At 42.2% G+C, this 25729-nt stretch overlaps 3 protein-coding genes across 6 annotated transcripts in view; 1 reads left to right on the top strand and 2 right to left on the bottom strand.

The window, feature by feature from the left end:
* The window catches only part of grk3 (G protein-coupled receptor kinase 3), a 68571-nt gene extending 57539 nt beyond the window's left edge, over positions 1–11032 (bottom strand). Inside the window, exons 1-2 of one of the 4 annotated variants that reach the window (XM_073477961.1) lie at positions 9279–11032; positions 8800–9186 (exon numbers count right to left, since the gene is read on the bottom strand). In XM_073477961.1, coding sequence (XP_073334062.1) covers positions 8800–8912 — 113 coding nt within the window. In that variant the 5' untranslated portion in view covers positions 8913–9186; positions 9279–11032. Of the gene's footprint in view, positions 1–8799 lie in introns of all 4 variants that reach the window. The other 3 variants (XM_073477963.1, XM_073477962.1, XM_073477960.1) reach the window with 3 other exon arrangements.
* Positions 11033–13217: 2185 nt separating this feature from the next.
* cryba4 (crystallin, beta A4) lies at positions 13218–24173 on the bottom strand. The gene is made up of 7 exons (XM_073477910.1): positions 24077–24173; positions 15417–15576; positions 14833–14876; positions 14177–14295; positions 13940–14081; positions 13688–13830; positions 13218–13566 (listed from the first exon to the last, which is right to left on the bottom strand). Exons 3-7 carry the CDS (start codon positions 14869–14871, stop codon positions 13419–13421), a joined length of 591 nt encoding a protein of 196 aa, XP_073334011.1. The 5' UTR covers positions 14872–14876; positions 15417–15576; positions 24077–24173; the 3' UTR covers positions 13218–13418.
* crybb1 (crystallin, beta B1) lies at positions 21480–24299 on the top strand. The gene is made up of 5 exons (XM_073477909.1): positions 21480–21602; positions 22399–22517; positions 22681–22813; positions 22947–23089; positions 24097–24299. The coding sequence occupies exons 1-5, from the start codon at positions 21480–21482 to the stop codon at positions 24272–24274; spliced, it is 696 nt and encodes a 231-aa protein (XP_073334010.1). The 3' UTR covers positions 24275–24299.
* Positions 24300–25729: the final 1430 nt, after the last annotated feature.

Here is a 25729-nt window from a genome sequence, read left to right as displayed (position 1 = left end):
TACAGTGTGTGTGCATGTTTACAACACGTCTGAGGTTTCAGTACAGCAGTAAAAGGTCAGGGTGCCGTCAGTGTGAATGAGTCTGAAAGAGCTTAATATAAAGTAATTTCTCTGTTGTTTTCCTTTGATTATCGTTCTTTAGCAGGAATTATAAAACGTTTCCACCCTGACAGGTCAAGTTTGTGTAAAGACACAATTACCCAGCTTTCATTAGCTGCTGATCCTCACACTGACACTGTAACAACATTGTCTTGGTGACTATTTAACACTACAGGAAGTATTCAGATGTGTAAATATTTAACATATTAACAGGATGACACTGACATTTCAATAGCTGGGTCTGTGGGCATGTAATTGAACAGTGTTGATAACGTAGCCCCTGTTCAAATTTATTTTAGACTCAACCTGATCTTTAATCGTTAATCTATAGATTTTCAACCTCTTTATTTCTCACGGTGTGCACGGACAATGAGCGGCCTCATATCTGTCACTATCTCTTCAGACAGCACAGCTCAAAGCAGATGATACAAACACGAGCGACAGAGAAGAACACCTATTTCAGTTTATTTAAGCCTCCAGACATACAATTACTTTCTTTACCTGGGAAACTAGTTAGACTTTGAAACCTGTTTTTCTGGCTGATGCTTGGCGCCTGACTGCAACTACTGTAGGATTCAGGGGGTGTAAGAGGAGCTGCTGAAGAACAAATTGAGCAATTTTCAGAGAAGCAGTCATTTCCTATTAATTCACTCAGGCGCTAAAAATGATTTTGAAGCTTTGGTTTCACTTTAGATAGACCTACCTTTATAACTGACTAAGTTTACATGCACAAAATATATTATATAAGTTTTTGCCCTCATTCCAAAAAGACAATATTCCTAAAAATCCTCAGACCAAAACAGACCCCACTAACTTTTGGTGTATATCCACAAAAAGGCACAGATTCAGGAATTTATTCCTCACTTTCTTAAACATTGTGAGATGGGTTGTTTTTTCACATTTTTGTTAAATTCTCAATGAATAATGGCTGTATTTAGGTGGCTGGTGCCTAAAAAAGGGGATTGTTGGGCCTTGGTGGAGTATGAGTGCCATTCTAGCTCCCTGTGCCTGGGTCTAATGCCTTTGGTCCAGTCTGATTTCAAATCTAAAGACTGCTTAAAAACGGTGACACACTGTCCTCGTCCGAACCACCAATTGCTCTCCACTGCTCACCTAGCTCACTGGGAGCCCTACATTTCCCAGACAGTTGATCTGAAGGAAGCAGACGGGTCTTTTAGCTCTGTATAGTGACTCACAGCGTCGTCTTCTTCTTCCTCTAGTTTATTGTGTCTTGTGGCTTTTGTTTTGTAACGGCAGTAGGCAAACAGCTTTAAGATGAGTGTGGATCAGAATAGGTATGCTCTCGCCAAAGTCAAACATGTTCGTTGTATGACTGCAAAACACCAAACCCAGACGTCTGCAGCATGACAGCTCAGGATGAATAAATGTACCATAATACACTTAATTCCCACTAAGCTGTTTACATGGCTAATGAAAATGAATATCTCAAAAATATTCCAATTTACATGCAGCTGTGCCTACTCTGAGGAACAAACACACTTATTTGTCTATGGTCTTCTGGAAAAAGCTCTCCATTGTGATATTTGTACATATTGGGACAAAACCTGTTGATATCCAGGTCTTTCATAATGTTTGTCTTTCATAATGTTTCAGTATGTGTGTCCCATTCCAACTAGAAATGCGGGCTTTTCTTTTATGCACGCGTCTCTAGCTTTGCAAACTGTTGGCTAGGCAACACAATGCTCCTAAAACCCAACTGATATCAACATATCCCACATGTCAAAATTGGAAAATGCTATATTTGGAATAAGACCTAAATTGGGATGTCCAAACAGAATATGCTGATTACATGACCCTTATCAAACCTGGAATATTGTCATAGATGGAATAATAGTGGAATATCTGCATGGATGTAAACCTTGTCATTGTTAATGCCTGATATACACCAATGTTTTGTTTTCAAAAGCTAAAACAAAAAGCTCATTTGCTGTCTCAGTGTTGGCTGACAACAGCAGTCATACTAACAATGTTACTTTTAGGATTTAGCACCTTGTGTTATTATAACACGATGGCACCGACCATATTTATTCTCAAGCTGAACTGCCAGATTATGCAGTTACAAAAATAATCACTGACTGTCCTAATTCACTGCCTCGACAGAAACTTCAAAATGAAATGCTTCAAAACCTCCAATGTGCAACGATTGCCGGGGATGTCTGCTCTGTGCGCGTTACCTTTGTGGCAATTATGCTTTTGCTCTTGAGGTGAAGAGGCAAATATAATTAAAATGGGAACTCAAAGGCTGCTACCACCCTTTCCAACAAAGTCGATTCAGGACAAGCTGATAACCTCAGTACTAACACCGTTATCTAGTTTCTAATCGGCGGTCATAATTGCTGCAAGTTCTACGAAAACGGGGAAAAGACGGGAAAAAAGCCACTCGAACACAGAGAGATCAGCTGGAGGCAACAGGCGTCTATGGGAGGTGACAGAAAACCTTGATGAGTCAAGTGGAACACTGACATGCTCCTTGGAAATCTGTATATATGAAGACGAAGTGTTGCGCTGCTTCAAGTGTTTGAGGCAGAATTGTCTTAGGGAGGTCAAATGGGCCTACTGGGCCTACTGGTACTTTTCTAATGAGTCACTGCTCCATCCAACGGACGGCATAACAGTACTCTAAAACCCCATTAGAGCTACAGAATGCTATTAAAATGTTATGAGAATCAATACGAGACTAATATTGTTTTCAATTACATTTAAGAAATTACAATTATAAATCATTCAGATGAAAAAACAGGCGATCTTAAGTGTTTTACCAGGACACAAAATGAACATCCATTTCAGTTAAAGGGAAATTCATCACTATCAGTGTGTTTTTATCACAGTTACTGTAAAGCAGCCTTTAAAACCAGGAAAAGACAACATTTACAACAACACACTAAGACAATATGTAGCCTCATAATGCAGCCACAGTGATGACATATATACTGTATATACTGCCCAGCCCTACAACAGCACGCTCTGGTTCAAAACCGGTCCATCTGAGACTGAAACTACTCGCAGTCTCTGTTTTCCTTCGTATCTCCACCTCCTGGATAACTTCATCATGTCTCCTCTCTTGTATGGATTTCTCTCTAACAGCGGGCCCTCCCCCACGCCTCTCTCATCTCAACTGCCTCCAGTGTTGCTGTCAGAATCTCACCTCACTGCCAGAGGACATAGCCTTGGCCCGTCGAGAATGTGGCAGCACCACGCTATCTCCAAAGTGCCACATTTAACTGCCCCCCCCCCCCCCCCCCACAAGCATGCGGCTGAAAGCTTCACACATGCATCACTGCTACTGCTGAAACCGTGCACACATGAAAAGTTTGTCAGTTTGCACATGATCTCTACAGTTTTATCAAGTTCTGCTATTTCCAGAAGCTACTTTCACAGATACCATCCATACACTCCCTTTCCCCCCCTCTCACTCCTACTCACTACTCTTGTGTCGGCCACATTATTCTCAGATCTTTTACAATCCGGTCCAAATTAAAGTAATTCCTCTGAAGCACTCAACGTGATAACGATATGTGTGATAAGGCTGTACAGAGAAAACATAATGCAACCATCTCATCCATTTAGGTTGGACACATTATTGCAATAACAATGACCTAACTGACATGTTTTAAGTACATTTTCATATTACTGCGAGTCTTGCTTTGCTGACTGATTTACTCAACAGTGGTGTAATAGTGCTTTTACAAATCCATTAGCTGAGGCTTTTATCTCACAGCTCCTGTATTATGGTAGGCAATAAATACTAAAGCTCATATCTAACATGAAATCACAAAAGCAGTCGACAATGCTTGTTCGGGTTTATTCATATAGCAACACCTCTGTCTGATGACATTTTTAACTGCATCCGCTGTGCCTCCATCCCTCTTCTATGGTCGATAATGTGCTAATCAGTCAAATGGCCTCGTGTTGTCTTTACACTGCGAGCACCTCGGTGGCACGTGGTTGCCAATCCTTGGATTAACTTCCAGCGTCAATGTCTCCCAACCTGCACATCTAATGAGGAGCGGTGAACTCAATTAGCATGGCATACAGTTTCACAGTCAAACAAGATGATCCTGATTAGGGTCTCAAAGGCTACAAACACAGAACCTAGACTTAGTACCAACAACTTAACACCGTAGGTGAAGGAGACAGCACACACTAATGTAGAACTGCTCAACAAGGATCAATAATGATTCACCTGGGTTTGATTTTTTTCAGAAAAAGCTAATGATCTAATAAAGACAACAAGAGTCTTTGATTTGTGTACTTGGGTACAGCACCAAGGCTCCCCCAGCTGTAAAAATCATTATAATGACAAAACGGTCAGTTTAAGTGTTTCTTTGTTTAAACGATGAGGCTGGTGACATTCAACATTTTTCTTGTTTATTCTTAATGAAGTGTTTCTATGAACACGTATTGTGTGCGTATAAAAGCCTGATATATCTTCTTCCTCCCTGTCATAGAGCTCTATTGTTGTCGAAAAACTAATAAAAAACAAATACATTTCAAGAGAAGATGGCATTGACAAGTTTGGCTATTAACTACTTCTAGTTTTCTCTGCTTTTTGAAAAATGTCACTCTAATAATGTTGATTCATGCTTTTGTTGGTGCAAGATGGTTTAATGCTTCGCGTTAGGTGCCATGATTGTTTTAGTTTGATCAAATCTGTCCTCCAAGATGCACATAATCTGGGATGGGAAGTTGAGTGAAGTTTCGTAGTCCGCCAAACGTTTCTGGAGTTTCGCAGCGAAACAACATTGCAGTATTCTCCTGAACAACTGAAGTAGATGAGGTGACTTTGAAAACGAGGTAATGCTAATAAAATGGCTCCACACAGCTCATCCGGCGTCATCCTAAAACTGATTTGAAGAGATGTTATTACACCCTCGACACGCATTGAGCTTTTGCACCCACTTCAGACGAGGTGCGCGCTAACGCTTTTAACTTAGCAGCTACAGTGAAGATATAGACTTAAAAAAGGGTGTTAATAACGTTGTTTTGCTGTGAAGCTCCAGAAATGCGGACAACAACACTTCACCCATCTTTCCGTCAGCATGTGGCATCGAGCAGATGATGACTGAATTTTCATTTTTGGGTGAAGTCATCCTTTAGTCTATTTAAATTTGTTTGGCCTTATGTTGAATACTGAGCAGCCTGACAGCGGGATTTGGTGTCATTGCTGATTTAAATAATTTACAACTGTTTATTAAATGCATGATTAAAATACTAAAAGCCTTCGGAACAGCTTGTGTCAACTGTTTAAAGCTTTCATTGAGGAAAAGTGCATTTTCTATTATGGAAGCTATTCATCAATTGATCAATTACTGAACGCTAACACAGCAGACGATCGATGAAAGAAAGTGCTTTAAATCTGCATCACTATGCCAGAACATGAAAAGAAGCACTCTGTCTTGAATTTCAAGTCATGACAGTCACCATGTACATCCTGAAATATGAGTACAGTAAAGTGGGAGAGGTTTTCTGTTTTGATCATTGTGCTTAAGGCTAACAAAGCTTAGAGTGGGGTTAGTAGCTCACTGTTGTAAAAGAAAAAAAAGTTTTCTCTACAGGTCGCCTGTCATATCAGCTCGATTATGTTAACAGCAGTTTCATTCATATCTGACCCCTTTTACTTCTTACAGGTCCCCGTCCACCAAGACGTCAAACAGTCCTGTCTCTGCAATAACGATTATAGCTCGTCTTATTAATCAGAACATTTTCTTCTTCACTCAAGGGTAATATCTGTTGTACATCCCGTGCCTCGCCATCTTTCCATCATCCGATATGACACCATTATATTCACCAACTTTAATAATGGGATCTGGAGTTATGGTAACTTCACTGAAATGGACTCCATTAGGGCGAGGAAGATTAGCTGTCAACTGACTCAACCAAAAAAAAGCCTCGTCCAGCCACTGCTTTAAGACATAAAAAGAAACCTCATGTGTCGACTGTAACTTCCTGCTCCAATTCTGGCCTTTCCTACAGTTTCAGGTCTTACCCATAACACTTGAATCAAAAATTAATGAGCGGTTGGTAGCTTGCTTCATCCAGAAAATGGCAGCTGTAGTCTGCTTGCACTCACGACTGTTTAAAATTACAACATCAACCTTGACCTATTCTCACTACAATAAAAGTGTCTGAAGATATCCACAGAAACTTTTCAAAACGATATTTAAAATATTATTTTTCGACATGTACAGCTTTGGTTTTTCATTAGCATGGTTAGCCGTCTACATCTGTCCTGTGCAACCAATACAAGCGAGTTCAGTTGGGAGAAAGCAAGCTACAAACTGTTATGGTCAAACTTTCAAGCCTGCAGGTGCAGCTGCGCAATGTAACGTTTCAGCATCAACAACGCAATGTGTGCAACAGTCACACTGCAATATGTGCAATGTCAAGTACAGTAAATCAGCTCAGCTGTTGCACATTTTAGATGTGTATGTAAACCTGCTAAATGATAACAACGTTGTCACGCAGTAGTTTTTCTACCGCTCAGTGGTTGTAACCATGGTTACTTCCGCTTACTGTGACATCGCGTTGATATCGCAGAAAATCAAAATATCACCACGTTTGCAAATTTGTCTGAACCAACCAGCGCCTACAGCTATGCATCGAAACGTGGTCAGTCGCTAGTGGGCCGGACAGTATCCTATGAGAGTTTGGTCAAAGCTGGCCTCCATTTACTGCAAATTTCAGGACTCTATACTGAAGTCAGAGTGGTGGTAATATTACCTATACGACTTGGGAACTTAAGACTATGCTGCAATTAAGTTATTGTGCAACATTAACAGGAGTTCATTCACTGACACGACAAAATGCAATGTGACAGACCGTTCACTTTAAAGAATTGGCGGTCTCAAGCAAGCTTCAAGTTTCTGGAAGTTAGTTTCAATAGCATGTTGACACAAACCGAAACCGACAAGCGCCTGAAGGAAGGAAACCGACACTTAACAAGTGTAAAAATATTTTACCAAAGGTTAGCAGTCATGTTAAGCAAAGGGATTTTTTTTTAAAAACATGCAAAAATCTTGGTGTGGCTGTTGAATCATCTCAGAGGGGAAAGCGACACCCAGAACTATTAGGTCAAACATTTATTAGTTATAAAATGGTTGCGTTATAAAATGAGTAGTTTAATGTCGCCCCATGTCAGTTAATATCGACAGCTAACAGCTCAGAAACCGCCGGAAGGCAGAATTAATGTCAAACATTCAGATCCTTTCTGCCTGTGAATTGGAGGTGAGAATATTCTCTTGAACTTGTCAAGAGGGGAGGGCGTTTCTGCTTTTTATTACAGATAAACAGATGAACGAGCTATAGGAGGTAATGAATGACTGTATATCAATCTAAACTCTAATATATGACTGCCAATTGATCTGGGCTGGAATATTTAATTAGCTATCAGAGAATAACCTTTAATGAAATGATTACAGTTGGGGGAAAAAATCAACAGGCTTCATGTTCATTACTGTGTGTAAAGCACTGTTTGGATCACTGCTTTCTGCTGATCTACCGAGACGAGTCAGTAAGTAAGTGAATGAATAGCTGACCTCTTCTTAAATCGCTCTTGGTTTTAAATGTAATGGTTGCTAAAATAAACCCACATCCACGCAGTGAAATCACCATGTCGAGCCACTGGGTTTACACACGTGTGGGTGAGTCAATAATAGTTTTTAGCTTGCGATTAATAAATGCGAGGTACAAGGTGTACGGCTGAAAACATGATGAACGCAAATTAAATCTGACAGCGGTGTCAACTGCCAGCTAAGATCTGCTCTACACAAAGCTGTTCCTCACACACACGCAGACAATGGTCATCATTTGACTAAGCTCCCAAAACGACACTATCAAATCTACAAACCCTGTGTGAAAAGCAACCCTCTCAATAACCAAATTTTAACCACATCCTCTTCAATCAAGTTGCACGCTACACGCCTGAAACCTGGTCTGAAGAGACACATTGGGGCTCCTGACGAGCTGCGTAGCAGAGGACAAAAGGATGTGCAATTATGTGTAGATGTTGAGGGGGGGGTGTATTATTTAAATCAGACTTTAGATGTGGTCTCATCTCGATGGCCTACTCCTGCTGGGTTCTTGCAAACAGCATGGAAGGAGCTGCATATACTGATAGTGCAACTGCATCAAAGAGGTTTATAGAGCAGTATACAACCCCACAGACCAGGAACAGCAGCGTCTATAAATGTGTGGCACATGCTATATAAAGCAGCCAGCAAGCCTGGGAGCAAATGAGGAATAAAAGACACCATTAACAGATGGTATTGTTTGCAGAAATGACTCCATCGTGACAAATATCCTGCATGTTTCTGCATCACAACCTGCCCTCAGAGAGCCACATGAGATCTGAACACTGGGTTAACTTCTAGGTAAAGTAAAAAAAAAAAAAAAATGGCATGCAAACCCTAAGCCACTGCACAGGTTGTCTCTGGTGGCATAATGAAGCCACTGAAGGTGCTGCGTGTTTGCAGACATCTCAAGTGAAAAAAGCTCCACAGTCATATTTCACTGAGCATCTACAGTAAGTCACAGGTTTGAGAGGAAGCACGCCTCCATCTCCCTACATGGCTGCATAGCATGCACACAAAAAAAGAAAAGATGCATCCATTTGACAGGCAAACACAACACGAGGCCACACAGCACAACATGTATATAAAAAAAATTGTTAAATGTGCTTACCTGGGCTCGGGCAGGATGATTTTCTTACTCGCCCGGGCCGCTGGAGTAGATTTGCTCTTCTCCATCGCCATCAAATAACTGACATCGGCGAGTACTGCTTCGAGGTCCGCCATCTTTCGACCCTGGGACGACCAAATCAATAAAACAGCCGGGTTCGGGATGGGTTCTGGTGCTGGGAATTAAAAAAAACAATGTCCTCCACCAGATATGACCAACATCAAGCGCCGAGGTGCGTGACAGGGCCAGCTGAGCGAGCGGACGGCGGGGCTGACCATCGACAGTGTGTGGGGGGGGGTGAGGGAAGAACAGTGTCGTTGTCTCCGGCTTGCAGTCTGGCTCACTTCGCCCCTCAAACTACCATCATTGTGACAGAAAAAAGGGAAGACACTGGGTGAACAAGAGAGATAACACAGTCAGCAGGGCCCTGCTAGATCAACGTCCTTGTAATCCCATTAAGTGCAGAAATGCAGGTTTCTTACGGGCGTGTGTTGTTGGGGAGGAGGGGGAAAAAAAATAATGCTGGTTGAGATCTCGTTTTGAGGGCCAGCACTTCTTCTTCTCCTTCTTCTTCCTTCGCTTTTAAAGTAATGTGATATGTCTGATAGGTAGGTGCACCAGATGTTGGGTCTGGAGGCAGCTGTCAGATCCTGCAGGACTTGTCCCGGTCCTCTTGATGGGAAGACGTCCAAAACGACTGGTTTGTCTCCAGTGCGGCATGTGTATCAGGAGGGTTTCTTTTTCTCTTAAAATGTAAACACTGTCGAGAGAGAGAGAGAGGAAAAGAAAAAATCTAATTTTAGTGAAGTGGCTGCACGGTGCTCCTTCAGATAAAACACGGGGGCTACACGTGTTGTTGGCTTTTTCTTCGTGTCAAGCGACCGAGAAGAGAAAAAAAAAAAAGGAAATTCAGGGAGGGGAGGACACTCGGCGACAGGTTGAAATGTGTCTCATTCGTCGTCCTTAATAATATCTCAGCTGGTGCACCAAGAGAGGGATAAAATGCAAATCTCTCTCACATATAAAACAGGTTGAAGATGAGCCAGGACTCCCATAAAAAAAAACAACCAACACACCGCTGTTGTTTATGTTGCCGTCGTTTTTTTTCTTCTGCTGGCTTTGGCTTCCTGTTGAAATGTTCCCTAACGGCTCATCAATCACACCAACAAAAAAAAAAAATGTCGCCCGAAAAAGAAAAAAAACAAAGATGTGGTTGAAACACCTCGACGTTTTTTTTTTTTGATGATGATGAACTAACTAATCTAACTTGTTTCTCGCTGCTGGCGATATCGATATTTTGGGTTCGCCTGCTAGTTAGCCGCCGCGCTAGCTAGCAAAATGAAACCTGCTAGCCAGTAGGCTAACTATCGGATAAGGTATAGAGTGATTAATCAATCTATACATCTAGTTTGGCTTATTTCCGTTCAGCGGATACATTAAGGAAAAAAATACCCTCCTTCTTTAGTCGGCAGCCAACAGAGTCGCTAGCTGGCGGACCGAGCAGCAACACTGGACCAGCGACTCACTTAATAACGTTAAGCTAACGGCTGCGAGTCCATTTGGGGAAGTCTTTTTTTTCTTTGCAAGCGCTGCCGGTGGGAAAGCAACAAAAAAAAACAAAAACACGGGTCTTTTTAAGAGTCCAGCGGCTTCAAAAAACAAGCGGAAAAAAATCGCGTGAAATAATCCATAGCTGCTTTGTTGAGGTGGGGGGGGGGGGACCCTCCTCGCCTGGAGACCCAGCACAGAGCTACTGACTGTGGGCTGATGGTGACGCTGGTGGCGGTGGTGCTGGTGGTGGTGGAGGAGGGGGAGGGAGCGCTGGGTAGATGGAAATCGGCTGGCCGGCGGTGGTGAACGATAACTTTTCCCCCCTCTCCCGCCGTGAAAGTGTGGTTAACCGATAAGGGCTTTGACCACCCCCTGGGTACTGTCAAACGCCGACGGCGACACGGCGCTGGTGGGCTTCTCCCGTGAGCCGAGCGGGTCGTCGCACTCCGCCTGCCCCGAGCGACTCCTTGCCTGCCAGGCTATCCGTGCTGGGGGAGCCCACAGTCGGCTAAGTCAGAGGAGCTAAAGTGGCTACAAACGCCGCCCCCCCCCACCAAAAAAAACAAAACAAAACAAGCGTCCCTTCCGCGGCTTTGCCAGGCGATTCTGTGTCCGCTCCTTTCGGTCAAGCTGCTCGTTTCCCAGCTCCAGTACGGCACATGTTTCGCTGAAGTCCCCCTTCGGTGTATTTTTCTGTATTTTTGTGGCTCTGCTTCGCTTTGTGGTTCAACTTCCTCCCACTGCGGCGGGGGAGAGAGGCTCGTAAAACCCGGAGCGGGTCAGCGCTTTGGCTGGAGCCGGACCACACGGACACACACACACACACACACACACACACACACATGGGTTTGTTTTTTGTTTTGTTTGGTTGGAAATTAATCAGATTTTAGATTTTTTTTTTTTAACAACATGAGTGTTTTATTTCCTGCACTTTAAAAATGAAAGCAAATCGAGCTACGTGTGCGGCTGACGTCACTTTACTGGAATAATTTTTATAAGTGGGGACTTCCCTTTTTCTTTTTCTTTTTTTTTTTTTTTTACAGATGTGGAGCTGGAGCATGTCACTGGTGATTTACTGGGAATAACATCGACCAGTCTGTGTACAGGAAATATCCCACAGGGGGGGGGGGTCTCAGGGCTTTTATTTGAACTGGATCCGTCCCTGCAGCTGTCCAGTTGTCCCTCTGTGGTTAAATAAGATGTGTTCACACTGGATCCGGATGGTCACGAAGCTGCAGCCTCTAGCAGTTGTTAATATCACAACACTGTAAATGGTTTCTTTTCTATAGGATGCCCCAGTCGGCTGGGTGTGTGTTGTTGTTTTGGTGGAAACGCAGTGCCGTTTCCTGGCCAGCACTGGTAATGCTCCCAGTGCACTGCAGTGGACATATAGAGGGAGAGGAGGCCTCACGCACACAGCAGGCAGGATGAAGGAGTATAAAAACACGTTTCATTACCTTGAAGTATGCCCATCCAGTGCTGGAAGAAGTGTTGATCCTATACCGAAGTAGACGACTATTTAATCTGAATCCTGCAACTTTTTTCATAATAATTTAAGTGATTATTTAAGCTAAAAACAAAATAAAAAGCAAAATGTATTCAGGTAATTGATGAGGTAATAATATCAAACTCAGAAGTATTTATTTTTCTTTAACTGAATAAAAGAGGAAAATAAGGTCCCCAGAACACTGTTTGAAGCTAGAAAGGTGGCAGGGTCCGCCACGTATAAACGAAACAGGCAGGCAGGATGAAGGAATATCACAAACAGGTATGTTTTATACCTTCAACATGTATAAAAAAACATGTATTATTGATCCTTTACTGATATTTGAGCTGAAACCTACAACCTTTTTGAGAATTAAAAAAGGAGATTCACGTTGTTTTTTAAATGATTATTAGCAATCAAGGAGATCGATAACCAATATCTGGAGCCGATATACATTTGGAGTCAAGTCATACTTGAGTAAAAGTAAAGATTTTGTGCTGAAATGTTACTTTGGTAAAAGTGACAGTCACTCATACAAACAGTACTCGAGTAATGAGATCATTTTTTTTTTTTTTTTGAGATCATGTGATCAATCAGAGGGTCACAGGATGATTAACAGTCTGAGAGACTTTCCTCTAATCTTCACCTTTTTTCTTCTGTCTTCTCACTGGATCATTAATTTCCTGATGACGTCACTTTTTATCGAGCTGATCGATGTTATCCAACCAGTGATGAGTGTTCAGTGGAAGATATTTCTTTGTTTTTAGGTGTTAAATAGTTTGGTGACCACTGGCCTGAAAGATACGTAGACTTAAAACTCATTCTCATCCCATTTTCAGACACTTTATAGAGCAAACAACTAATTGATTAACCAAGAAAGTAATCGTTGGTTGCATGAGAAAAACTAGATATCGAAACACTTTAGATAAAATCAGATGTACTTTAACTGCAGCTCCAAATAGTGATTACTTCTTTAGGTTTAAATATTAATCACTTATATTATAAACCACCAGAAAAGGGTGGAAAATGCCCACGCTGATGTCTTTAAATGTCTTGTATTTCTGACCCACAGCCCTCAACTCAAAAGTATTAACTTTACAAAACTATAAACCAGAGATTTAAGTCAAATGTTCATATTTAATAAGCTGTAACCAGATAATGTTTCAAACGTTTGATTGATAATTGACTTAAGCACATGGATTATCAAATGACTGATGAGTTTTCCAGCTCTTAATTTATTTAAAAGTGTTTTTTGCAAATATTTGTGACAGTTTTCTTCCCATACGTTCGTCAGATTAACAACTACGCCGCTAATTTAAAAACTATAAACTCAGTTTTTCATTTCAAGTTTATAACCCTTTTATTGCTAAAACACTGACACCAGGTCGTCTGTTGACACCATAATGTGAACTGCGTCGGAGCGATTGTAATTCAGGAAAACATGATCTTTCTCTCCGTCGATCAGATAAGCAGATACAATGGTGGAAGTCAGTAGGGTTTAAGAAAGACAGTTTATTCAGCACTGGGAAGTAGAAGGGGTCAGAGGTGAAGGTTCACATGGGTGAAAGGGTTTTGGAGTAGGTTGTTACTGCTGAATACGGCGGATGGACTGGATCTGAGGGGTCTGGCAGTGGGAGCCAAACTCCCTGAAGTGTTTGAACTCCCCACAGTGACGATCACACTCCATGATATACTGGTATCCACGATAACCAGGATACTGGTAGCACACAAATCTGTTGAGAAATCACACACAGAGAGAGAGAAGGAAGTGTTGGTGAAATGTTGCAAAAGATGGCTATTGTGAAAGTCTCAGCAGGATTATTTTTAAATAGGTGAGAGGCTGAGGACACTCACGCTCCAGACTGGATCCTGAGAGAGCCAACTTCATTGTTGCACCAGCCCATGGCCTGGAGGGAGGGATAATCGTCACTCAGCTCGCCCTTACGGCCCAGGAAGTTCTCGCGCTCGTAGATGGTCATACGACACTCTCTGTGGTTCTGGAGGGAGGAAAAGAACAATAGATGCATTTGAGTTGTTGTTCCAGTCAAAGCAAAAAAGAGTAGAAGAAGAAGAAGAAGAAGATGATGATGAGATGTTGTAACTTACAGCACAGGCGATGGGTCTGAAGGAGGTCAGCCTCTCGATGTGGTAGGCGTTGCTGCCTCCGAAAGCATCACACTGAGGGTACTCTCCCCTCTCCAGCACGAACTGCTGTCCCTGGTAGGAGGCGTGCTCGTAACCCACCCAGCTGTGGAAGAGAGACATTTTCAGTATTGTCTTATCGTGTTAATCAGTTTAACTTGAGTAATTTTGGTCTGTAAGAACTGCTCTTTTTCTACTCACGCTCCACTCTCCACCCTGAGGGAGCGCACGGTCTCGAAACCGAACTCCATCACGTTGCAGCACTCAGAGGTGAACTCATGGCGACGGCCCTGGAAGCACTCCTCATCGAAGACAATGATCTGACGAGGAAATACAGACAGCGATGTATGAAGTACTCAAACTTAAAAAAGTTGAGATTAAAGCCGTAAAATTGAGTTTTTGTCGCTGTTAAATGCACCAAATTTGGAAAACAAGAGTCATTTTTTCACCCTGAAGCATTAAAAATATGATGAAGATGATACATATTGATTATGTATGGGCTACAGGCAATCAATATCCTCTTAACTCAGCTTAACTTTGTAGCTTTTGGTTAATATCTGCTCTGTATGTCTTTCGTCCCTGTTTCTATGTGATATAAGTCGAGTTTTTGTGTCTGAGCTTTCAAATTCTGTCCTATTTTTGTGATATTTTGTCAAATCTGAACTAATAAACAGATGTCTAATAAATGAAAATGATAAATAAAAGTCTAGAGGCACAGTCATGTAGCTCTGAGCAGCTCTGGTGATAAAGCGTTTTCCCTTCCAGTTGAGACATTGTAATAAAAACTGGTAAACTGATTGAAAGGTCCCTCCGGTGAGGTTGATGTATGAAGCTGTGTTTCCATCCTGCAGACTCACCTTCCAGTGGCCGGAGAACTTGGTGCAGTGGTGAGTCATCTTGTCTGGAAAAGGGAAAGGAAGCACAAGAAGGTGAAAAAGTGAAGAAATGAACGTGCAAAATAATAATTTAATAGCTAAAAGTGTTATTCTACTCAAACAACGAGCCTAGCCGGCTACATAGCATGTTAAATGCAGCAGAAACAGTGTGTATTTAAAGGTTAAAAGGCAACATAATGGCCTGGCTACTAGAAGCAGTCTATTTATAGTTGCTACACAAAAAACGAAGCGGGTTAAAAACCCTGAGGCTTCATCTAGACTTCTCTCTCCCGCCCATTCTATCACTTTATCTTATTTTCTGCCCATTTCCTCCCCTCTGCTGCTGCCGCTGCTGCTGCTGCTGCTGCTGCCCGGGAGACTTTTCCACCAACACCACCATGTTTATCACCGGTGCAGTGTCGGGCCTTTTGGGCCCTGGAGCCCGGGTGGCTCCTGTGCTTGGGGATTGTGGAGAGTGTGTGTGGATATGTGGGGGCCGCTGCACCCTGGCTGCTGCTGCTGCCCACCCATGGCTGTGCTGGCCTGGTGAGGGGACAGGGACTCACCTTGCTTTGATGCCCTTGGGTTGTCCTGCCGTGAGAGTGAGAGGAAACCACGCGCCCCCACCCTTTTAAAGCCTCCCCTGGCAAGAGGCCATGCTGAAAGCCCCGGCTCAGCAGCGGGGAGGGGCTTTTCTTTGTCCCCCCCGACAAAAGCGTGGTTAATCTGTGGATGGGGCAGAAGTGCAGACACCACATTATCAACCAGGGCAGTGGACATGGAGGCAGAAATATAAGAGAAAGAGATACAGTGAGAGACCCTGAGAAAATACTGAGGACCAAGGACATGAGGGGGTCGGTGGAGGATGGAGAGTGAAGAAGAAACTAAAAGTCTTCTTCACTCTTTATCTGAATCAAAGGAATGAATAAAAAGTTATTATTATATTATCGATCAGTCTGATGAACGCTCTCTTGATTGTTTTTTGTCCAGAAAATATCAGAAAATAGTGGAAAAAATGCCCATTAAAGTTCAATGTGATGTAATCAGATTACTTGTTTTGTCTGACCAACAGTCAAAAGCTCAAATATATTCAGTTTACAGACATTAAAGACAAAGAAAAGTATTGAATCCGCATATTTTTGAAGCAGGAACCAAAGAAAGTTTGGCTTGTTTTTGATTGAGAAATGATCAAAATGATTATTATATTATCTGAATATTATTATTATTAGATTATTTGTATTAAAACAAGCGTTACAAAGTGCTTTACAACAAACACAACAATAAAATACACAGCAACATATGGATAAAGAGGCCAGCATGAGCGCCAGTGTCGGAAAATGCCTTATCTCGTAATGTTAAAGAAAGTTGGGGTTGGGAGGGGGGTTGGGGGGGGGATCCTGGATCCGTCCCTTTATCCAGATCCACACCAAAATTTAATGAGCTCTATTCTGGGCCGAGACTCATCCTCCATCCAAGTTTCATGGAAATCCATTGAGTAGTTTTCGTGTAATCCTGCTCACAAACCAACAATCAGACACCTCCTCAGTGGAGGTAACACAACAAAATGATGATGATTAAAACCATTAAAACACCAGTGATAAAATGTGAAAACAGCGGGTTAATTCAGGGTCCTTTTTCAAAACGTGGCCAGTAACATAATTCGAGTATCACAATATGAAAGTTTGGTAACTTACTTTTAGATAACCTCAAGACCGAATAAAACAGACTTACATAAGAATACACACTCGAAAACACGTTTGTGTATTTGGTTTCACTCGAGCCCGGAGTGATGTTACAGACTGGTACATTATTATTTATCTTAAAATCGTCCTGTCAGCAATCCCTTTTTTTTTTATTAAATATATCTGTAATCTTATTACATCTTTTTTCCTGTAACTCTACTGGAATACAGTTACCTTTTTCTGTATCCTGATTACATGATCCAGTTGCATTTATTTTGTTTCTCCCCACGCCTGAGTAAATTAAGACTCACACATGAAAAATAAAACAATAAACCTGAAAATTCAAACACCTACAACTAAACTAAAGTGATTTAAAAGAAGATACTGATGTAGCCAGTCGTAGTTCCTCAAATGCTCGCTTAGGTAAAACTCGTTAGGTGTAACCAACATTATTAAATTATAAATTTAAAGTGAATTAAACTTTAGTTAACATTTACTAAGCAGTTGTTTATTATAACGTTGTAACTGATGTTTATAAACCTTCACAGCTGCTTAATAAATGGTTTATCAAGCATTTTATAGTTAGTTAGGTAGTAATTAACTATAATTAACCATTTGCAAGTGTTATCAATCATTTCAGTTCTGCTCTCGATGTGTTTCACGTCACCAGGTGTCCGTATGTGTGACAGAATATACATGAAATGAAAATACAGACTCACTGATGCATCAGTAATGTTTAGTTAATAAGGAGACGTGATTTTTCTGTGCAGATAGCGTCTGTTTATGAAACCGGACCGCCTGTGTGCGAGCAGAAATACAGTATAAACATCATACGGGAAGTCGTTCGTCCAGACGTGACGCTAACATGACATTAATTCTCCATTAGACGACTCCATGATGTTCTGCTACGCCACGGTGCTTCAAACTGTTGAACTTTATCACAGTAGAAAATGTTTTTGGTAGTTTACACAGTCACATCTGCACTTGGCGTGTTTGATTATGTTGCCGCAGTCAGATTTCAAAATTAAAGGCAGACGTAATCGTTGTTCTTGACATTTAAAAAGATTAAAGTCCTCAGTGTTTAAGAGGTTGTGTGTTGTGTAAGACAATGTTATCTCCTGCTGCTGGCCTGCAGTGTGTGTGTGTGTGTGTGTGTGTGTGTGTGTGTGCTGCTTACATAATCAACCACTTGTAAACATGAGCACAGAGGCACTGCATGGGCAAGCACGACTTTCTAAACAACTGCTTTATTTCCTGTGAGCCCGAAGGAATTTAAACAGTGAATCTGTATTCGAGCCGCTCCCAGGTTTCATTTAATACTCTGATGAACAATAAGAGACACGTCTCACCGGAGAGCGTCACCCTATAAAGAGATGTTACCTTCAAAGTGAGACAGAAAAATCTGCTCTCATGAGACAACGAAACTGTTTCCACCCCGAGAGAAATGACTGACATGCTGATTATTATTCAGAGTTTTTGTAGAAATGGAGAGAGGAGATCAATGCGGAGGTTTAATAACTGGCTTGATTATCTGTCAGGAGGAGCTGGTTGATAATAAGAAAGGTTCTGGGGTCAAAATCAATGGGTTTCTTCTCGTTAGCAAGAAATTGAACGACAAAAATCACAAATAAGTGGGCGGATGAACAGATTTCATGTCTCAAAGACATGATTTTGGAGAAGAAAAGATGATTTATGAGTAATGTTGAGGAGATGGCAACACTGGAGAGACCTTAAAGGAACAGTTCACCCCAAAAAATGAAAATTCAATCATCATCTCCTCACCTTCATGAGTCCACAACACACTTCTGGAGCTTCACAGTAAAACAGCTGTTGCAGCAAACAACTGAAGTAGATGTGGACTTGTTCGTAATCCAAATCTCCAGAAGACCTGAGATGCCAAATTGATTTGATTTGAAAGACAGTGAGCTTGTTACGCTTTTAGCTATGCAGCTACAGTGAAGATCCTAAAAAAGGGTGTAAATAACGTCTTTTCAAATCAATCTGGGACCTCAGGTCTTCTGGAGACTTTTCACATTTTAAAACAAGTCCCCATCTACTTCAGTTGTTTAGGAGAACGTTGCAACAGGTTTTGCTGTGAAGCTCCAAGAAATGTTTTGTGGACTACGAAATTCATCCATCAGCTTGAGGGTGAGTAGATAATGAAAGATATTTCATATGTGGGTGAATTTATCTCTAAGGGCTGCTGAGATAAAGTCATTTATAAATAAGAAGGCTGACGGGGGGAGTCATGTGGTATCAAAAAGGTTTCTTTCTTTTTTGGGGAAGAGATGTGCACAGTAGATTCTGTGTTGAGTGTGCAGTGAATTTACCTGAGTTTTCTAACTTTACTTTGAGAAATGAACAACATATCGTTAAAATCAAAACCAACAAACCTCAAAAACGATTAAAAACACGTCAATAAGCCACACTGTTGTTGCCTCATTACCATAAAAACACACACCGTGGTTTACTTTAACAATCTGCTGCCACAAATACTCACTAGAGCCACAAATGTGGATTCATCCGCCGCTGAAAATAGTCCCCGACAAAGTTGTATGTAAGTATTAAGAAAGGGTAGTTTTTCATACTCTGTGCAAAGGGACACCAAAAAAAATATAGAGATTCGCTGCCCAGCCTGAGGACGCGTTGGAAATCACCCAGATTACACAGCAGGATTAGTTCACACCTAATCTGCAGATCAAACACAATTTAATCCTGCTCCCATAGAGAAAATAATCACAGTTGAGGTGATATAATCCAGGTTTAATCCAGTTTTAATCCAAGAATTATCATCATCAACAACAACAACCTTTATTTCACCTATAAAGATAAATGCAGAGAGATCCAATGATGCTTTAATTATGATGGTTTGATGTTTATGTTGCTATAAAATCAAAACACAGAGAGTTCATCAAAACATGGATGTAGATTTAAAGAGATGTTAAAGTCTTTCTCTTACAAATTAAAAGTTTACAAGTAATAAAACACATCCTTGTTCAGTTCAACACAGTCTTACTAAATCTGGTATGACTGCTAGCTTTTGGTGGCTAACATTAGCTACTGTTAGCTAACTTTAGATAGATAATAGTGTGTATGTGACGTTACTGAGTCATGTTTTTTGACTGCATGACTCTTTATTTATTTAGCATTTATTGCTACAGTCTTGGAATGTTATGACCAGTAGCATCCGTAGCTAATGTAGGCTAATGTTAGCAAACTTTAGATAGCCTGTTACTGTGTAGGCGTTTACTGAGTCATGTTTTTGGACTGCATGATTCTTCTTTTCTTCTCCTAATGTTTAACTACAATTTAGCATTTAATGCTAGTGTTACTTTGGTATGTTATGACCAATAGCTTTAGGTGCTAACATTAGCTAACTTTAGATAGATATAACTGTTTAAATGATATAAGGCTACTGGGTCATGTTTTTGGACTGCATGACTCTTCTTTACTTGTGCTACTGTTACACTAGCATTTAGCACTTATTAAGGTCCTGGTTGCAGGTGTTTGATATACACAGAAGTGTTTGGTGGATGGAACAACTGTTGCTCATCAAGATTGATAGAACGAGGCTCAGAGTGCAGTGCCAACTGACTAGCGCTAGCATGTTCCCATCTGGTTAGCATGCTAGATATTAGCTCACAAACTTAGGTGGTTCAGCCTACTAATCACCCCTCCTTCTCTATGTCTCAAGCACTCACACGTGAATTTATGTGGCACTTTCTGGTGTGAACAGGCTTTTAGAAGTGTTGCTAGGACTATTGTTGTTGTTGTTGTTGTTGTTGTTGTTGTTGTTGTTTGTTAGCAGGTTAGCTGTTTCCTCCTGCTTCTAGGTGCTATGTCAGGCTAACTGCCTCCTGACTCCGGGTCGGTCTCCAACACACGGACATGAGATTGATTTTAATCTCGGATGGCAAATAAACAGATGAATGTCGGGCAGATTGATAGTTTGCCCAGGCTAAAACATTAAAACATATAAACTCTATAAATCTAAATGTTCCTCATGAGGTTTAAACTGTGACACGAAGAGTGAAAACAACACAGATGTTGTCAATCAGGTGTGTTTATCGACAGATAGTTTTCTTGGTTATCTGTTTGTTGTGGTTCCTCGAAAAACCAAGAAGTGATAAGGTTCAGATGAAAGTCTGATTTCGAACAGCGAGTCTTTGTTTTTCAGAGAACATGTTGTATTTTTGTGTGCCTGTGTAGGTGATAGAGAGCAGGGATTACCTCTTTGTGCCCTCTGGACCTTTGCATTCCTCTTCTCTACATGCAACTATAGCTTACAGCCCTACCACCCCAACACATGACGAAAACGCCTCGGTCAGTGGTTTCCTTTGATAGTAAAATGCTTACAGGCAGGCCAGAGGGGCCGGCGGCATTTCTAGGCTATGCGATGACCCGGAGGCTTTGGCACGGGCCAACTGTGATGACGAGAGGCTTTCTATTGTCCTGTGAGCCTCTACGTTTGGCCTTTGCCAGAGTATAAAAGCTTGGGTCGAGCGTTGAAGGGACCAGCACGAGCCAGCCTCCCTCACACGGCACTGCAAGCTATACTAACGCAGGTAAGGACACACATACACAGACATTCAACACCAGAACACCCATCATAGTACAGGGGGACACCCACACATCCAGAGCACAGGGCCCACTCCCTGCCCACCGCACCCAGGCAAACCACCCTCCGCCTGGGGGAAAGGCCAAAACAGAAGCCCAAATGAGCCTCCCACATAAAAACAGCCGACTTGTGCTTTAGTCCAAATCCCAAAAAAACGTTCCTACCTACCACCCCTCTGACAGTGTTAACACCTCGACCGGGCTGCATCCACTTCTCCTGCCCTCTCACTTTCTCCTCTGTAAACCTGTCACTTCCATTTACACCTCTATTTCTGTTCATCCCCTTGTCTTCCTTCATCTCTCACCCAGACTCTCCTGAAGCCCCTCACCATGTCTCAGACTGCCAAGTCCGCCTCCAGCCAGGGCACCGATGCCAAGGACAAGGGAGCCCCAGCCCCAGCTGCCTCCAGCAAGGCCACCAAGACCGGCGAGCCTGGCATGGGATCCTTCAGAGTGAGTCAGGCTGCTTTTTCTACGACATCTGTACATTTAGTTGTATTTAAAGGAACAGTTCACACAGTTTAAATAGAAAACATGTCCTAGCATCGGGCTACGTGGACAGTTTTGGTTTTATTTGCTAAGCATTTGAGATGATTGTGAGATTGATTGAAGTGGTTAAAGTAGTGAAAGCAAGTTGTTGTTTCTGGAGATGCCTTAAGCAGCCAAAATAATACTTCACTTCTCCACTGTATTGAGGTTGTAACAAACAGTGAAGTTGTTAGTCTTTGTGGTTTGAGTGAACTGACCCTTTAAAAGGCAGTTTTTGATCGAGGCTTTTGCTTGATATTGCTCGGATTTGTTTCCTATTGAAAACATATGAAGAATTTAGCAGATCGGCTCATTTTTAGATTATATTGTTGAATTTTTTTACATTTTTGCTGCATTAATATACAAGCTGCAAGCTGAAACTACTTTACATGCTACTTTATATACTACGAAAACATTGCCAGAATATTTTATCACATGTTTTTTGGGACCAAATGTTAGTAGCTGTATCTACAGTTGTCAAATTAATGTGAAAGAAAGTATATTTGTCTTTGAAATATGGTAGAAAAACACAAATTCTCTTGAGCCTTGATTTAATCTTATATTTAAAACAGTATCTGTCGATGCAGCAGGACAGTTATTTATTTCTCGGGGAGCTTATCCCTTGTTACTGAACTGAAGATAACACTGCTGGGACTTGTGATGCATTCAGTGCTTGCTCTCTTGTCTCCCTGCTGTAACTTGTAACATCTCCTCTGTGCAGATCATGCTGTTCGACCAGGAGAACTTCCAGGGCAGGATGATCGAGGTCCAGAATGAGTGTATGAACGTGTGTGACCGTGGCATGGATAGAGTGCGTAGTATCATTGTGGAGTGCGGCCCGTAAGTGGACACACACGAACCCCCGATCAAATCAGCTAAAAAGCGAGAAAACAAACTATCCACATTCTGTCTGTTCACATGAATTATATCCTTCCTCTAATTCTTCTCTCCTGTCCTCTCCACCCTTGTGCCCCCCTTGTGCCCGGCGGACCCCCTTCTCCAGCTTTGTTGCCTTTGAGCAGACTAACTTCCGTGGGGAGATGTTCATCCTGGAGAAGGGAGAGTATCCTCGCTGGGATACCTGGAGCAACTCCTACCGCAGCGACTGCCTCATGTCCCTCAGGCCCATCCGCATGGTGCGTTTAACACTGTGCACACGATGTTATATAGAGGAGGACAACACTGCTTCTTATAATTAGAAGTAGGAGGAGGAATGGTGGCTGATGTAACATGAAGACTAACCCTTCATGTCTCTTTTCCTCCCTACAGGACAGCATGGAGCACAAGATCTGCCTGTATGAGCTCTCTGACTTCAAGGGCAACAAGATGGAGATCCAGGAGGATGATGTGCCCACCCTCTGGGCGCATGGCTTCTGCGACAGAGTGGGCAGCGTGAGGGTGCCCGGAGGATCGTGAGTACACACAGCACAACACAACTCAACTCAACACACAACTGGATCGCTTCAGATGATGAGGGCTTGTGTTTTTAAGATGTGTGACAGTGAGAGAAGACTGTCATACAGCCTGGGAGCAAATTCATCAGCTCATTATTCAAATTTAAACAAAATGGAGGCTCTGTACTGCAAATATTGTTTTAGACATGGCTTCAGAGGAAGCCACAGGCGCCCAGAGTTTCACCACAATGTACTTGTTCACAACAAGGAGGATGACATTACATCACAAGGCTCTAGACTGACTGCGTACTGTTTACTTGTTGACAATACGTACTTTTAGCCACAAATGTTTCTTGATATTTCTATTTTTTACGAGTCTCACAATGAAATACTGCAGAGGAAACACTACAACCTCTTTAAGAACCCCTAAAACCCCCTGAAGGACCATTCGAACTTCTTCAGTGACCTCTAGAACCTCCTAGAATACCACTTCTGACCCCTGGGACCTCCTTGGTGGCCTCAATGACCACTAACCCTCCTTGAATGCTAGAACCTACTCAAGGAATATTAAAACCTCTTTATGGATCCATAGAACCTCCTGAAGGACCCCTAGAACCTTTATAGGGACCCCTAGAACATCCTCAAGAACCTCTAGAACTTTCTCAGTGACCAGTAAACCTCCTGGACCTCTACAACCTTCTGAAGGAACACTAGAACCTCCTTTATGACCCCTAGGACCTCCTCAATGATCACCATAACTACTTAAAAGAAGGACTAGAGCCTTCTACGGGCCAGTAACCTCCTGGGCTTCTAGAAATCCCTGAAACAATACTAGAAATCTCCAGAAGGACCACTAGAACCTCTTTTAGGATCTCTAGAACCTCCTCAATGCCCACTAAATCTGCTGGACATCTAGAACCTCCTCATTTCTAAAAGCTGTGAGATTCAAACACTGAAATGTGTGATATCAAAGTGTTGCTGACGCTCAGCATTAACTCTCCTTACCCTCTCCTTGTGTCTCTCAGCTGGGTGGGTTACCAGTACCCCGGATACAGAGGCTACCAGTACCTGTTTGAGTGCGGTGACTACAGACACTACAACGACTTCTGCGCCTTCCAGCCCCAGATCCAGTCCATGCGTCGTATCAGGGACATGCAGTTCCACCAGAGAGGATGCTTCACCTTCACCTCCGCCAGCAAGTGAACCGACACCTGCTGAACGCCTGGTGCTGCCGTAGCCAAGCAGCCCTCTCAGCTTTTTATTTCTCCAAACGCCCCCTGTCTCCAATCCTTTCCTAAATCTCCACCATCATCGCTCCATCCCAAAGGAAAGACAGCATGAGAGCAAAAACACGGGACAACCGTAACTGACTTTTTATGGTGCTAAAAAATAAACATGTTGTGAAAAACCTGAAACCTCCCTGGCTGGATTACCTTTATTCTTTCTACAAAAAAAAAAACCCACTCATGTTTGGATGATAGTCCAATAGAAGTTAAAGGTGTGTAGGTGGTTTGTTATGACTTTAAAGTGCTTTTTGTTCATCATCAGTCATCTATTTACCAATTACACATCGGAAAATGGAAGTATTATATAGGATGTAATCAATATAGTATCACAAACTCACTGTTAGTCCAATATGACCAGTTGTAGGACATCATACATGGTGTTACTGCTGAATTAAAGATACAACATCACACAGTTTACATATATACATCTATAAGAGCAATAAGAGGAAACAGTGCCAGGTAAGTAAATTATAACATACACCAATAAATCCCTACTTAGTAACCACTAGAACCTCTTTAATGGCCACAGAACCACTTTAAAGACTTCAAGTCTCAGAGGACTCCCTAAAGAAACCCTAGATCTTCTTCAAGTGACCACAGAACATCAGACCAATACACATAGGACTACATAAAGAACCCATAGAACCTCCTAAAATGCCACAAGAGCATTCATAGAGACCCCAGAACCTCATTAGTGGCCACCAGAACCTCTTTAAGGAGCCCTAGAACCTCTGCAATGACCACTAAAATGGTTCTCAGCAACCCCTAGAACCTCCTTAACAGAATCTCCTAAAGATCATCAATAGCGTTCTCAATGACCACAGAACCACTTCACGGACTTCACAACTTATAGGACTTAACGTATGGACCTCTAGAACCTCCTCAATGACCACTAACCCTCCTGGACTCCTAGAACCTCCAAAAGGAACACTACAACATCTTTAGGCACCCCTGAACCTCCTTAATGTCCACTAAAAAACCTTAAAAAATACTCTAGCACCTCTTTATTGACCTCCAGAATCTCCTAGAACACCACTTCTGGCCACTGGGACCTCCTTGGTGGCCACTGGAACCACCTTATGGTGCCCTAGAACCTTCTCAATGACCTCGAGAACCTCCTCAATGACCACTTAACCTCGAGAACCTTCTCAAAGAAAAAAAATACTCTAGAACCTCTTTATTGACCTCCAGAATCTCCTAGAACACCACTTCTGACCACTGGGACCTCCTTGGTGGCCACTGGAACCACCTTATGGTACCCTAGAACCTTCTCAATGACCTCGAGAACCTCCTCAATGACCACTAACCCTCCTGGACTTCTAGAACCTCCAAAAGGAACACTACAACATCTTTAGGCACCCCTGAACCTCCT

This window comes from Pagrus major, chromosome 12 (genome assembly GCF_040436345.1).
Source record: "Pagrus major chromosome 12, Pma_NU_1.0".
NCBI classification, from domain to species: Eukaryota; Metazoa; Chordata; class Actinopteri; order Spariformes; family Sparidae; genus Pagrus; species Pagrus major.
The sequence above is the reverse complement of the archived record's forward strand: the minus strand, read 5'-3'. Positions and strand labels throughout refer to the sequence as shown.